At 52.6% G+C, this 10421-nt stretch overlaps 1 protein-coding gene and 8 non-coding genes across 9 annotated transcripts; 3 read left to right on the top strand and 6 right to left on the bottom strand.

Annotated features, from left to right (window-relative positions):
- Positions 1-1509: 1509 nt before the first annotated feature.
- LOC134423391 (small nucleolar RNA SNORA35) lies at positions 1510-1640 on the bottom strand. The gene has a single exon (XR_010029101.1). It is a non-coding gene; the product is annotated as a small nucleolar RNA SNORA35 (small nucleolar RNA).
- Positions 1641-2216: 576 nt separating this feature from the next.
- Positions 2217-6991, bottom strand: RPS8 (ribosomal protein S8). Its single transcript, XM_063165974.1, has 6 exons — positions 6927-6991; positions 6000-6106; positions 5522-5621; positions 3968-4143; positions 2893-3022; positions 2217-2379 (listed from the first exon to the last, which is right to left on the bottom strand). The coding sequence occupies exons 1-6, from the start codon at positions 6928-6930 to the stop codon at positions 2270-2272; spliced, it is 627 nt and encodes a 208-aa protein (XP_063022044.1). The 5' UTR covers positions 6931-6991; the 3' UTR covers positions 2217-2269.
- LOC134423382 (small nucleolar RNA SNORD38) lies at positions 2579-2650 on the bottom strand. Its single transcript, XR_010029093.1, has one exon. It is a non-coding gene; the product is annotated as a small nucleolar RNA SNORD38 (small nucleolar RNA).
- LOC134423381 (small nucleolar RNA SNORD38) lies at positions 3647-3719 on the bottom strand. Its single transcript, XR_010029092.1, has one exon. It is a non-coding gene; the product is annotated as a small nucleolar RNA SNORD38 (small nucleolar RNA).
- LOC134423383 (small nucleolar RNA SNORD46) lies at positions 5713-5816 on the bottom strand. The gene has a single exon (XR_010029094.1). It is a non-coding gene; the product is annotated as a small nucleolar RNA SNORD46 (small nucleolar RNA).
- On the bottom strand, positions 6175-6259 carry LOC134423380 (small nucleolar RNA SNORD55/SNORD39). The gene has a single exon (XR_010029091.1). It is a non-coding gene; the product is annotated as a small nucleolar RNA SNORD55/SNORD39 (small nucleolar RNA).
- Positions 6992-7636: 645 nt separating the features above from the next.
- LOC134423396 (U5 spliceosomal RNA) lies at positions 7637-7751 on the top strand. The gene has a single exon (XR_010029106.1). It is a non-coding gene; the product is annotated as a U5 spliceosomal RNA (small nuclear RNA).
- Positions 7752-9283: 1532 nt separating this feature from the next.
- Positions 9284-9398, top strand: LOC134423375 (U5 spliceosomal RNA). Its single transcript, XR_010029086.1, has one exon. It is a non-coding gene; the product is annotated as a U5 spliceosomal RNA (small nuclear RNA).
- Positions 9399-10155: 757 nt separating this feature from the next.
- On the top strand, positions 10156-10270 carry LOC134423395 (U5 spliceosomal RNA). Its single transcript, XR_010029105.1, has one exon. It is a non-coding gene; the product is annotated as a U5 spliceosomal RNA (small nuclear RNA).
- The last annotated feature ends 151 nt before the right edge of the window (positions 10271-10421 follow it).

Raw genomic sequence — 10421 nt, 5'->3', positions numbered from 1 at the left:
TTTCTGACGGGTGGCAGGGAGGTGTGACCAAACCAAGTGTTCTTTGCTCTTTGTCTGTGACAGCCCTGACACACTCGGACACGTTCCCCCTAAGAATATTAGTTTAAAAGTTCCCTTTCCTACAAGTCCCCCTTCCTTTAAAGCTCCTGAATTCCCTCAGGCCAGCCCTGCTTCTCCTCCATTGCCTTCCAGGTCACTGCTGGACCTATTGAAGTGTAACCACAAGGTCATTTCCTGGTTTGGATCATGTCCTGTGAAAATACCCCAAAGTTAATACTGTGTGAAGCTGAGAGAGCCACTCAACAGCAAGCAGCAGACATCCCACAGCCAGTACCACTTTGGGAGTGAAGTGCCACACACCCTGGGCCAGCTGCCACTGCTGTTCCCATGTCACACTTCCAGTGCAGCTCTGGGTGCCTTGGCAGCTGTGTTCCTCAGAGTAGTAACTTAGTAAACAGCACACACTGATGAGCCATAATCCTGTTTATCAGGGGACAAGTTTATAATGCTGCTCTGACACCAAGCTGGCATTTGCTACATAAAGCTGAGTTTCTCCATCAGTACAAAGTTCCCCAGAAACAGCCTGAATGCTGTTTGCACTCGGTGGAGGATGTCGGGAGAGAAGAAACACACTCAGAGGAAGCGGCCGTGACACAGCCCTGCCAAGTGCGCTTATCGCCTCCACCCCACCTCTCTGGAAAGCAGGGAAAGTTTACACCGGATCACTATGGAGAAGGAATGTGCTTGTGAAAACATCCCAGCCAGCCCAGGTCCCACTGCCAGGGACTCCTGGACTGCAGGGGCACCAGCTGGGCTCAGCTCTGCTCACAGTGCCCACAGGCACTGACCCAGTCTGTGAGGGGCTGCCAGTGCACACTCACGGTCATCAGAACAGGTACCACCGTTCTGCAATGCTCAGCTCTGGTACTGACTCATGCTCACCTCCCTGCCAGCAGCACAGCACAAACCCACACTCCCCCAGGCACTCGCCCAGGGCACCTCCTGAGTTACACTTTGCAAACATGGCACAGCATCACAGGAAAAAAAAATTAAACTCCTTTTCCCAAAACTATTTGGCGGGACAGAGTTGCATTTTTGAAGCATGAGACAGGTCTCACCACAACTCTCCTTGAGGCAAGATGATCATGGACCACCTCCCTTCAGTTCAGAGGTAGTAACTGTGATGCTGGGGCTGCAGGAAGCCTGATTTGCACCAGTGATCCAATGGATAAACGAGGCTTTTGTGAAAATACACAAATGGGATTAAGTGTGCAGTGTGTTCACCGGACAGGCACAAAGTGTGTGAGCCTGGCCTGCCCCACGGCACAGGACCAGCTCTCACATGGGCTCCTGACTTCCCCCAATACCTGCACAAACAGCAACTATTTTCAGAGATTTACTTTCCTTAAGGACAGGAGCCTTTAGGAAAAATATCACCAAAACACCCAGAAAAGCTCTTGTTCACCACAGCTTTTCAATTCCACCCAAGTGACAGGGCACAAAGCTGGAGTTTGTATCCAGCTTTCGAAAGGGACAGACCATGATGTGAGCCTGGCCCTTCTGCTAGAAGGAATTGATCTTGCACTGGAGTTGAGACCAAGGAGGTCAGGGAAAGACCAGCTGGTCAGTGAGCAGTGCCACCTAGTTTGGTTAAAAGGTCCTGGGTCCTGCAGGGAATTGTACCACCAGGCAGGAACCACCAAAAGGGGCTGCTGGCTTGAACCAGGAGAAGGGAGCTCACATAATGTGGAAGGCAGAGGCAGAGTTACCAGCTGCAGAGGCTGAAGGTGTAACAGCCAAGTTTTCAGCCAGACTTAGCCCATTTCCCCACTGACCTCTCCAACACCCCAACTGCAGCACATGCTGATCTAACACGGAACAGGGAGAAAGTGTGCACAGACCTCAGGAGCTCCTAGGAACCCAGAACTTTCAATGGGTGTGCACACTTGCACCTACCTCCTGCTCACAGATTTCCAATACTGGACATTCCCCACTTCTGCAAAATCTGATAACTCTTTTTCACACACACTTGGTCCTGCAAGTCACTTAGAACCCACAGAGATGTTTTAGTTGAGCACGTGCAGGGTCAAGTATTGCCTGGAGATGTTAAAGGGCTCAGGGATTCCAAGAGTTCCATCTTCCTTCACATTTTACTAGGCAGATGGAGCTACAGAAGCCCTCTCCATACTGCATACACAAATGAGCACAGAACCTGCTAGGGTAGAAGACTCTTGGTTTATTCGTTCTCTTAGCACAATAGTTTTTATATTCATTTGCCTTTTCTGGCCTTGATCTTCCTCAAGTAGAACTCTAATTCCTTGCCTTCCAACACGTAGCCATCGGCTCGGCCACACTGTCCAGGTCTGGAGGCAATGCAGGCTGCAAGGAGAAGTCACACAGTTAACAAAGTGTGGCAACTCCCCACCCAGGGCACACACCAAAGAACACACCCTGCACGCAGCCTCCCTGCAGCAGCACGGAGGAGCAGCTCAGCAGGCACTGGGTCACCAGGCCGTGTGCCTGGGCAGCACCTCTGCCTGGGGTACCGTGCCCTGGAAGCTGCAGTCCCTAGTGAAGTCCTCCTCAGATCTCCAAACTGTCATCGCTCGGGTTCAGTAGCAGAACTGGACAAAGGTCTCATCACCAGAAGACTTCAGAACACTCAACTGTTTGCCAGAGCTTGAAACATCAAAGCTCTCAGATGCCTGCGGCATATTTTTCTGACACACACTTGCTCATTTTGCTAGTCTTCAGCCCCTTTCTTTCTCAAAGCCCCAACAGGAATAATCAATTGCAGAAGCCTGGCTAGCCAGACTTCCCCATCCTGCCACAAGTGGGGTATCTCTGGAGAAGATAAAAGAACAAGTTACATTAATGCTGCCAGGGACTCACCAAGTAGCTTTCCTTGCTGGAACTGCTCCTCAAGAATACTTGCTATCTTGGCATTCTTCTTTCGCTCATCGTATTTTTTCTGGATCTTCTTTGAACGCTTCTTGTTCAGTATTTCCTCCTCTTCAGGAGTCTAAACCCAAGACCAAAAGCAAAAGAAATTGTTTAACAAATAGCCACCTTCCACTAACACAGATGTTTTCCACTACCATGAAGGAAGCCCTTGTATTCTCAACACTGTACTGTTTTCAAAGTCATACCTGGCTGAGGTATAAATACTTTAATTTCACAGAACCAGGTACTGCATTTCACTTTTGAGACCAAGAAATTCAACATTGCTAACCAGAGTCACTGCTGACAAATGAGCACATTGCCCTAGGGAAGGCTGTTCTCAAGTCAATGAAACTGCAAAGGTTTCCCTGGTGAACCACTCCTACAAAAAGCAGTGAATACTTTTTCCCTGTGCAGAAATAATGAAAGCACTTGGGTGTGGTGCAAGTCCAGGCAGATGAGCTCTCCCCCTGCTTCTGCACTACACAGTACCCAAATGAGAACTGCTTTGCTTTTAATGCAAGGATTAATCTGAATGCTACATGTGGGGTTTTAAATACCTTCTAGCAGTCCAGGGTTTGATTCTTACATTAATGGCTCAGTGTAGTTTCAAGACACTTAAAAACAGGCTGAAGTTCAATTAGCAATCCCCAAAACTTCTCACCAAAGCAATCACTGCCCAGCACAAGAACCCAACCTACAAAGTCTTCCTCAGCATCCTAAATTGTCATCGCTCTCCCTTCAGTAGCAGAACTGGACAAAGGTATCATCATTAGAAGACAAAGATCTTGACAGTCAGGTCCTTGTGCACAAATGGGTGTAATGCTTCCAGGAGAGCTCCTGCTACTGAGCACTCCATTAAGAGAGCCACACTTATCCTGGCAACCAACCTATAGGAACACAACTCGGATAAGCACTGCTGGGTACCCAGCCCTTTTCTGGCAGGCAGTGTCTGTCCAGGATGGGCGAGTGCCTCTGGCAGGGCAGGCTGCAGTGCCAGGAGCCCAAAGGAGAAGCCCAGGCGTACCAGCTTGGCGCCCTTCTTGCGTCCCAGGGGCAGGGCATAGTGTGCCTCGTACCACTGCCGGTACGGGGTGCTGTCGATGAGCACGATGCAGTTCTTCACCAGCGTCTTCGTCCGCACCAGCTCGTTGTTGGAAGCGTTGTACACAACGTCAATAATTCTGGTCTTGCGAGTGCAGCCTTTCAAGAGAAGAGCATGAGTTCAGACCTACAGGGATCAGACAGCTGAGTATGCAGCTCACAGCATCTCACACATACCCTTGAAATAACTTTGCACTCAACACCCCATTCAGTATCTTCCAGCCTGCCTGGCATTGAATTAAATTTAACTAGAAGATGCATCTCTTTTTCATCCGCCAAACTTTCTGTTCTTAGGACAGAAATCTACACCTGGAAATTAAATCCCTCCTACATGAAAAACCAGGATCAGCAGCCTTGCTGGAACTAATCTCTAAAGCACCTAAGCAATCCTAGAAAGTAACTTTCCAGACTAGCAAGATGAGCAGATGCCAACAAACACTGCCCACAGGGCTCAGTACTGTATGCACTTGCTAGAATTACTGAATTGAGCCATACTGAGTGGGACTGCCCTGCAACACATTTTAGAAACCATTTCTACAGGATGATGTCTATGAGTAAATTGAGAAGGAAAGCTGGTGTTTTCATCCTTCCAAGACCCCCTGAAGCATGCAGCCTTAGCTACTAGATGTGACTGTTTAGTAATCACCTGCCCTGGCAACAGCCCTGCACATACACAAAGATCATGCACAAGGTGGGTTTTGCCCCTTCACTCACATACCTTGTCCATGTTGCAAGGTGCACTCAGCCTCTTCACATGAGCAATGCACATGTGCAATGACACTTTTCACTGCACAGACAATGCTCTGAGATAACTGAAAGCATGGCCTGTCCCCTCACACCATGCAGGTCACTAAGCCACCACCCTCCTTACTGCTGTTTTACCACCCTACTCTGCACTCAACACTGACTGGGCTCAGGCTCAAGTGATACTGCTGTCAGCTTGTAAAGCAAAGAAAACCCACCTTGCTCAGGGAAAATATGACAGAATCCCCCTCTTGCTTCTGGGCTTCCCACTTTTGCTTAGCAAAGCAGAAATATTAAATTGCACATGCTAATGTAACACTGTTCTAGGGTCAGGCTTTCTCACAAGCATCCTGAGTATCTTTCTCTGTTGCTGAACATAATTTAACTTTTAGTAACCATATTCACTGAGGAACAAAACTTGCATTTCTGAAGAATTACCCATATATAGGATTTCAGCCCTTTTTTAGTTGCCCTCCCCCATAAAAAGTTATGGTAAGCATGTCACTCAGTGTAACTATGACACTCCTATCACTGTGAACTTAGTGGAAATCCAAGTCCCCTAAGGCCACATAAGGTCAAAGTTATCATCATCACCACCCATGCTGCTTCAGCTGCCAGCTCCAGGATGCTCGATCCAAGCCCACAAATCCACGCTTGCATCCCTCCACTCTGCAGCAGTACCACAGACCAGCACAGGTTTCCCTCCCACGCAGCAGGCTCAGCACACACTCACATTCTGAGCCCCAGGAGAAGTTGCCAACATCCAAGCGAAGGGCTCGGTACTTCTTATTTCCGCCGCGAACCCTCACGGTGTGAATGCGGCGCGGGCCAATCTGCAGTCAGAAACAAACACCGGGCTGCTCTTGGTGCTGGAATGCTGCACAGCCCCCACAGGAGCCCGGCACAGCCCCAGCCTCCAAGGCAATGTGGTCAGTGTAACTATGACAAACCCCAGCATCGGCAGATACAGTAAATGACCAGAACGGTCTGTTGCATCTACCTAAGGTGAAAGCTTCATCACTCCAATTGCCTTTTATTGCAAAAATTTATTGCTGCTTTGCATCGGCAGAGAGACAAACACCACCTTTTAGAGAAAGATGGTCAGATATTCAACCCCATAGCAAAGAACAGGATTTTAAACCTCTAATACCACAGAAGCAGCAACTCGAGTTGGAAAACACAATTCTGACCAACTTCACCCAATCACTCACCTTAGTGTTGGCGGGAGGTCGCCCCAACTCATACTTCCTCTTCTTATGGTAGGGCTTCCTCTTGCCCCCAGTCTTGCGACGCTTGTGCCAGTTGTCCCGGGAGATACCTGCATGGAGAGCAGCGTGGTCAGAGGGTGACACCGGCCCAGCCGGCTGCAGCAGCAGGGCGCGGCTCTGAGTCCTCAGCTCTCCAAGGTTGGTATCCGCACAGTGCACTCAGCCTTATGCAGCAGTTAGAGAAGCTTCATCATTGATACTCAGATCTGCCCCGAGCACATCCCTTCCAACAGAGCTGTACAAGCAGACAGACCCCCTCATCCGTGCTCTCTTTGGGAAGCTGCCTCCCAACGTACCTCGCGTGCTGGGCGCTCTCTGGGAAGCGCCCGATGCCGATCGACAGGCACACTACAGCCATCATCCTACGCTACTGGCAGGATTAGGAAGGGACCCCCATCCCACCTGTCCGCTGAGCCCCTACGAGAGACACCCCAAATCAACTCAGCCTGCTGGGTCTCCAACGGGGACCATCTCTGCAGAACACGCCACCTCCCGCAAGGGCCCAACTTGCGCAGCGTTCCACAACGCCGCCGCGCTCCCCCCCCGATGGGTCGGCTGAACGCTGTTCCACCTCACCCGCATCTGCTCATCTGCAGCAGATACCGGGAGCGAGCCCAACGCTCAGGATCTGCAGGAAATTAAAGCGCAGCGAGACGAGGCCGCCCACCCTCATCGTCCACCAGCCGCCATGTTGGGCCCGCTCACCCTCCCCCCGCCAGCGGCTCGGCAATACCGCAGCCGCCCCCGATGGCGGACGGTGTAGGCCGTCGGCAGTCCCTGCTTGCCACCCGGTGGGGGACCGGGGCGGATGCGGAGGCGCAGCGGGCGGATGGCGGCGGATGTCGACAGGCCCCGGATCCCTTCACTCACCCATGGTGCAGCACCGGCGCAAAGAGGCGGGGCGGAAGCGCGCGGGGCGGGTTGGCGGGGCGAGCTCTCGCGATGCGATGACGTCACCGCGCCGCCAGAGCGAGGCGCGCGCCGTTGCCTGGAGACGCGGCGGCGCCGAGGGGAGCCGGCGGACAATGGCGGCAGCTGCCGGGCCGGCTCTGCCCGCGGGCCCGGCACGGAGCGGCCATTGTCAGGGGTCCGTCTGCCGCAGGCCCGTCCTGTTTGTACGGCGGGTCACCGTGCGAACGCCTCCAGGCAGGGCCGGCAGGGCACCGTGCGAACGTCTCCAGTCAGGGCTCAGGGCCCGGCGTCCCGCGGCGGGGCTGAGCGAGTGCGAAAGCCCTCGCGCACACGGGCTGCGGGTCGTGATAGCCTCATTAGCATATACACATTAGTATTCTGGTTCATTTGCATGGCCCGTGCGCAGCGCTCGGTTCATTAGCATACCTCCTATTAGTATTCAGATTTATTCCTGTACCCAGGGTGCATCGCGCGCCGGCGGAGCGGCCCCTGTCGCGCTTTCCGCGGCTGCTCCCCGGTACCGCCGGTGTCCGGGCGCGGGCTGGGTCCCCGTCTGTGCCGCACGAACAGGTCGGGGCGGCGGGAGAGCCAGGCAGGATGCTCGCCAGTCGCCGTGTTGTAGAGAGGAACAGCCGAGGGACGGTGTGTGCGCGAGAGCAGCTCTGGGCATACTCTGGTTTCTCTTCAGATCATATAAATCTTTCGCCTTTTACTAAAGATTTCCGTGGAGAGGAACAGGCACGAGTGTCGAGAAATTTTTTGAGGCTCCATTTCGGTGGAGCTATCCCTATTCTGGTTTAAAAACAGACTGAAAGAAGAGAACTTTATTGGAAGCTCCCAGCTGTCTCCTCAGGTAGTACAAACTGAGAGGAGTAGGTGTAATGGGATATTAATGCCGTAACTTGCAAAAGTGGTAATTGAAATCTCCGCCACCATCCGTGATGTTATACCCAGCTGGAGAGAGGTGACAAACGCTGTCCCTCAGGCTGTGTCTGAGACTGGCTGGGATTTTCAATATCAATGACACAGACAGTGGGAGTGAGTGCACCCGCAGCCAGTTTACAAGCTGAGTGCTGTGAGTGACACACCTGAAGGACAGGGTGCCATCTAGGACGACCTGGACAAACTTGGGCCCACAAGAGCCTCAGGAAGTTCAACAAGTCCTAGTGCCCTGTGCTGCCTCTGGGTCTGGACAATGCCAGACAAAAAAAAAAAACAACTGGAGAGCACATGGTGAAAAACTCACTGAGACTAGGACTGATGAGAAAGAAGTGGGGGTTCTTATGGGTGAAGAGCTGGACACGAACAAAGAGTGAGCAGTTGCAGCCCAGAAAGCCAACTACATCCTGGGCAGCAGGTCAGAGGAGGCAATTCTGCCCTTTCCTGCTGAATCCAGCTCTCTGGTCCCCAATATAGGAAAGACACAGATATGTTGGAGCAAATCTGGAGGAGGCTGTGAAAATGATCAGAGGGGTGGAGCCTCTCTCCTGTGAAGACAAGCTGAGACACCTGGGGTTGTTGAGCCTGGTAGAGAAAAGGTTTCGGAGAGATCTTATTGAGGCCTTCCGGTACTTCAAAGGGGCCTATAAAATAAAGAGAGTAGGCCTTTATAAAAAGGCATGTAGTGACAAGGCAAAAGAGAACGCTTTAAAATTAAAAGAGGAGAGATTTAGGTTGAATATAAAAAGGAATTCTTTACTGCGAGGGTAGCAAGGAACAGGTTGCTCAGGGAAGTTGTGGCTGCCCTACCCCTGGAAGTGCTCAAGACCAGGTTGGATAGGTCTTTGAGTGATCTGGTCTAGTAGGAGATGTGCCTACTCATGGCACAGGGATGGGAACTAGATGATCTTTAAGGTCCCGTTCAATCTAGACCATTCTGTGATTCTATTTTATTTTCCTTACAATTTTTAATTTAACACTACTTCGCTTTAATTATTAAACTCCTTATTCTCAACCCACGAGTGTCTCCCTTCTCTCCCTCCCGCGGGGTGGCGGCAGCCAGGGAGGGGTTCCACGGTGCCCCGCTGGGGTCAAACCACTACGGGACGCGCTAGCCCGGCTGAGGCTGAGCTGCCCCGCCCCGTTACCGCTGATTTGCATACCCAGGGTGCCCTGCGGTGCCGCCGGTGTCCGGTCCCGCTGTGTCCGGTGCTGCGGCCGCTGCCCCGGGCTGTGAGGGCTGTCCGGTGTGTGCCCCCACCCGGGGCTGGGCCGGGGCAGTAGGGCTGGGAACAGCGCGGGGGAGACCCATGCGTCGCCGTGACCTCTGCGGGGGGGAGCCGACGGCGGGAACCTCGCGGAAGGAAATTAATGGTATACTCTGGTTTCTCTTCAGATCGTATAAATCTTTCGCCTTTTACTAAAGATTTCCGTGGAGAGGAACAAGTACGAGTGTTGAGAAATTTTTTGAGGCTCCATTTCGGTGGAGCTACTCCTGTTCTGTTAAAAAAAAGATGAACAAAGCACGCGTGTAAGGTGCTCTCAGCGATGTACAGGGGCAGTGGCAGATGAGAAAAACATAACGGGGAGTGGAATGCGTTAGCTAGCAAAAGTGAAAATTGAATTCTCCACTGCCGTCCGTGTCCAGGTTTTACGGACAGATTATAGGAATTAGTTGGATGGGTGCGGGTCAGGGCGCTATGGGCATTGACGTTATACCCAGGTGGTAACAAACGCTGTCCCTCAGGGATGTGTCTTGGGACTGGCTGGGGCGTTTAATATCTTTATCGATGACACAGACATTAGGAGTGAGAGCACCCGCAGCCAGTTTACAAGCTGAGTGGTGTGGGTGACGCACCTGCAGGACAGGGTGCCATCTCTCAACCCATGAGTGTCTCCCTTCAGTCCCTCCCGCACCGTAGCGGCAGCCAGCGAGGGATTCCACGGTGCCCCGCTGGGGTCAAACCACTACGGGACGCGCTAGCCCTGCTGAGGCTGAGCTGAGACGCTCCGCCCCGTTACCGCTGATTTGCATACCCAGGGTGCCCCGCGGTGCCGCTGCTGTCCGGCCGCGTTGTGTCCGGAGCTGCGGCCGCTGCCCCGGGCTGTGAGGGCTGTCCGGTGTGTGCCCCCACCCGGGGCTGGCCCGGGGCAGTAGGGCTGGGAACAGCGCGGGGGGAGCTATGTGTCGCCGTGACCTTTGCGGGGGGGAGCAGACGGCGCCAATGTCGGGGAAAAATAGGGGGGCATACTCTGGTTTCTCTTCAGATCGTATAAATCTTTCGCCTTTTACTAAAGATTTCCGTGGAGAGGAACAGGCACGAGTGTCGAGAAATTTTTTGAGGCTCCATTTCGGTGGAGCTACCCCTATTCTGGTCAAAAATAGAAGAAACATTTATTTTGCAAGGTTTTTCACACCTGAGACGTCAAAAAATGTCACGTCTGCCTAATCTCGGCGGGGTGTTCAGCCGCACCTCGATACTCCACCAGCGCCGAGCCCCCCAGGAGCGGCGC

Source organism: Melospiza melodia, chromosome 11 (genome assembly GCF_035770615.1).
Source record: "Melospiza melodia melodia isolate bMelMel2 chromosome 11, bMelMel2.pri, whole genome shotgun sequence".
Lineage (NCBI taxonomy): Eukaryota > Metazoa > Chordata > Aves > Passeriformes > Passerellidae > Melospiza > Melospiza melodia.
This window is presented reverse-complemented; position numbering and strand designations above follow the sequence as displayed.

What these genes read in the sequence shown, in the direction of transcription:
- RPS8 (XM_063165974.1), bottom strand. An exon ending in GACCTCCCGCCAACACTAAG is followed by an intron (nt 5,622 to 5,999) that starts GTGAGTGATTGG and finishes TTCTGACTGCAG; the next exon opens with ATTGGCCCGCGCCGCATTCA. An exon ending in CTTCTCCTGGGGCTCAGAAT is followed by an intron (nt 4,144 to 5,521) that starts GTGAGTGTGTGC and finishes TTCTCTTGAAAG; the next exon opens with GCTGCACTCGCAAGACCAGA.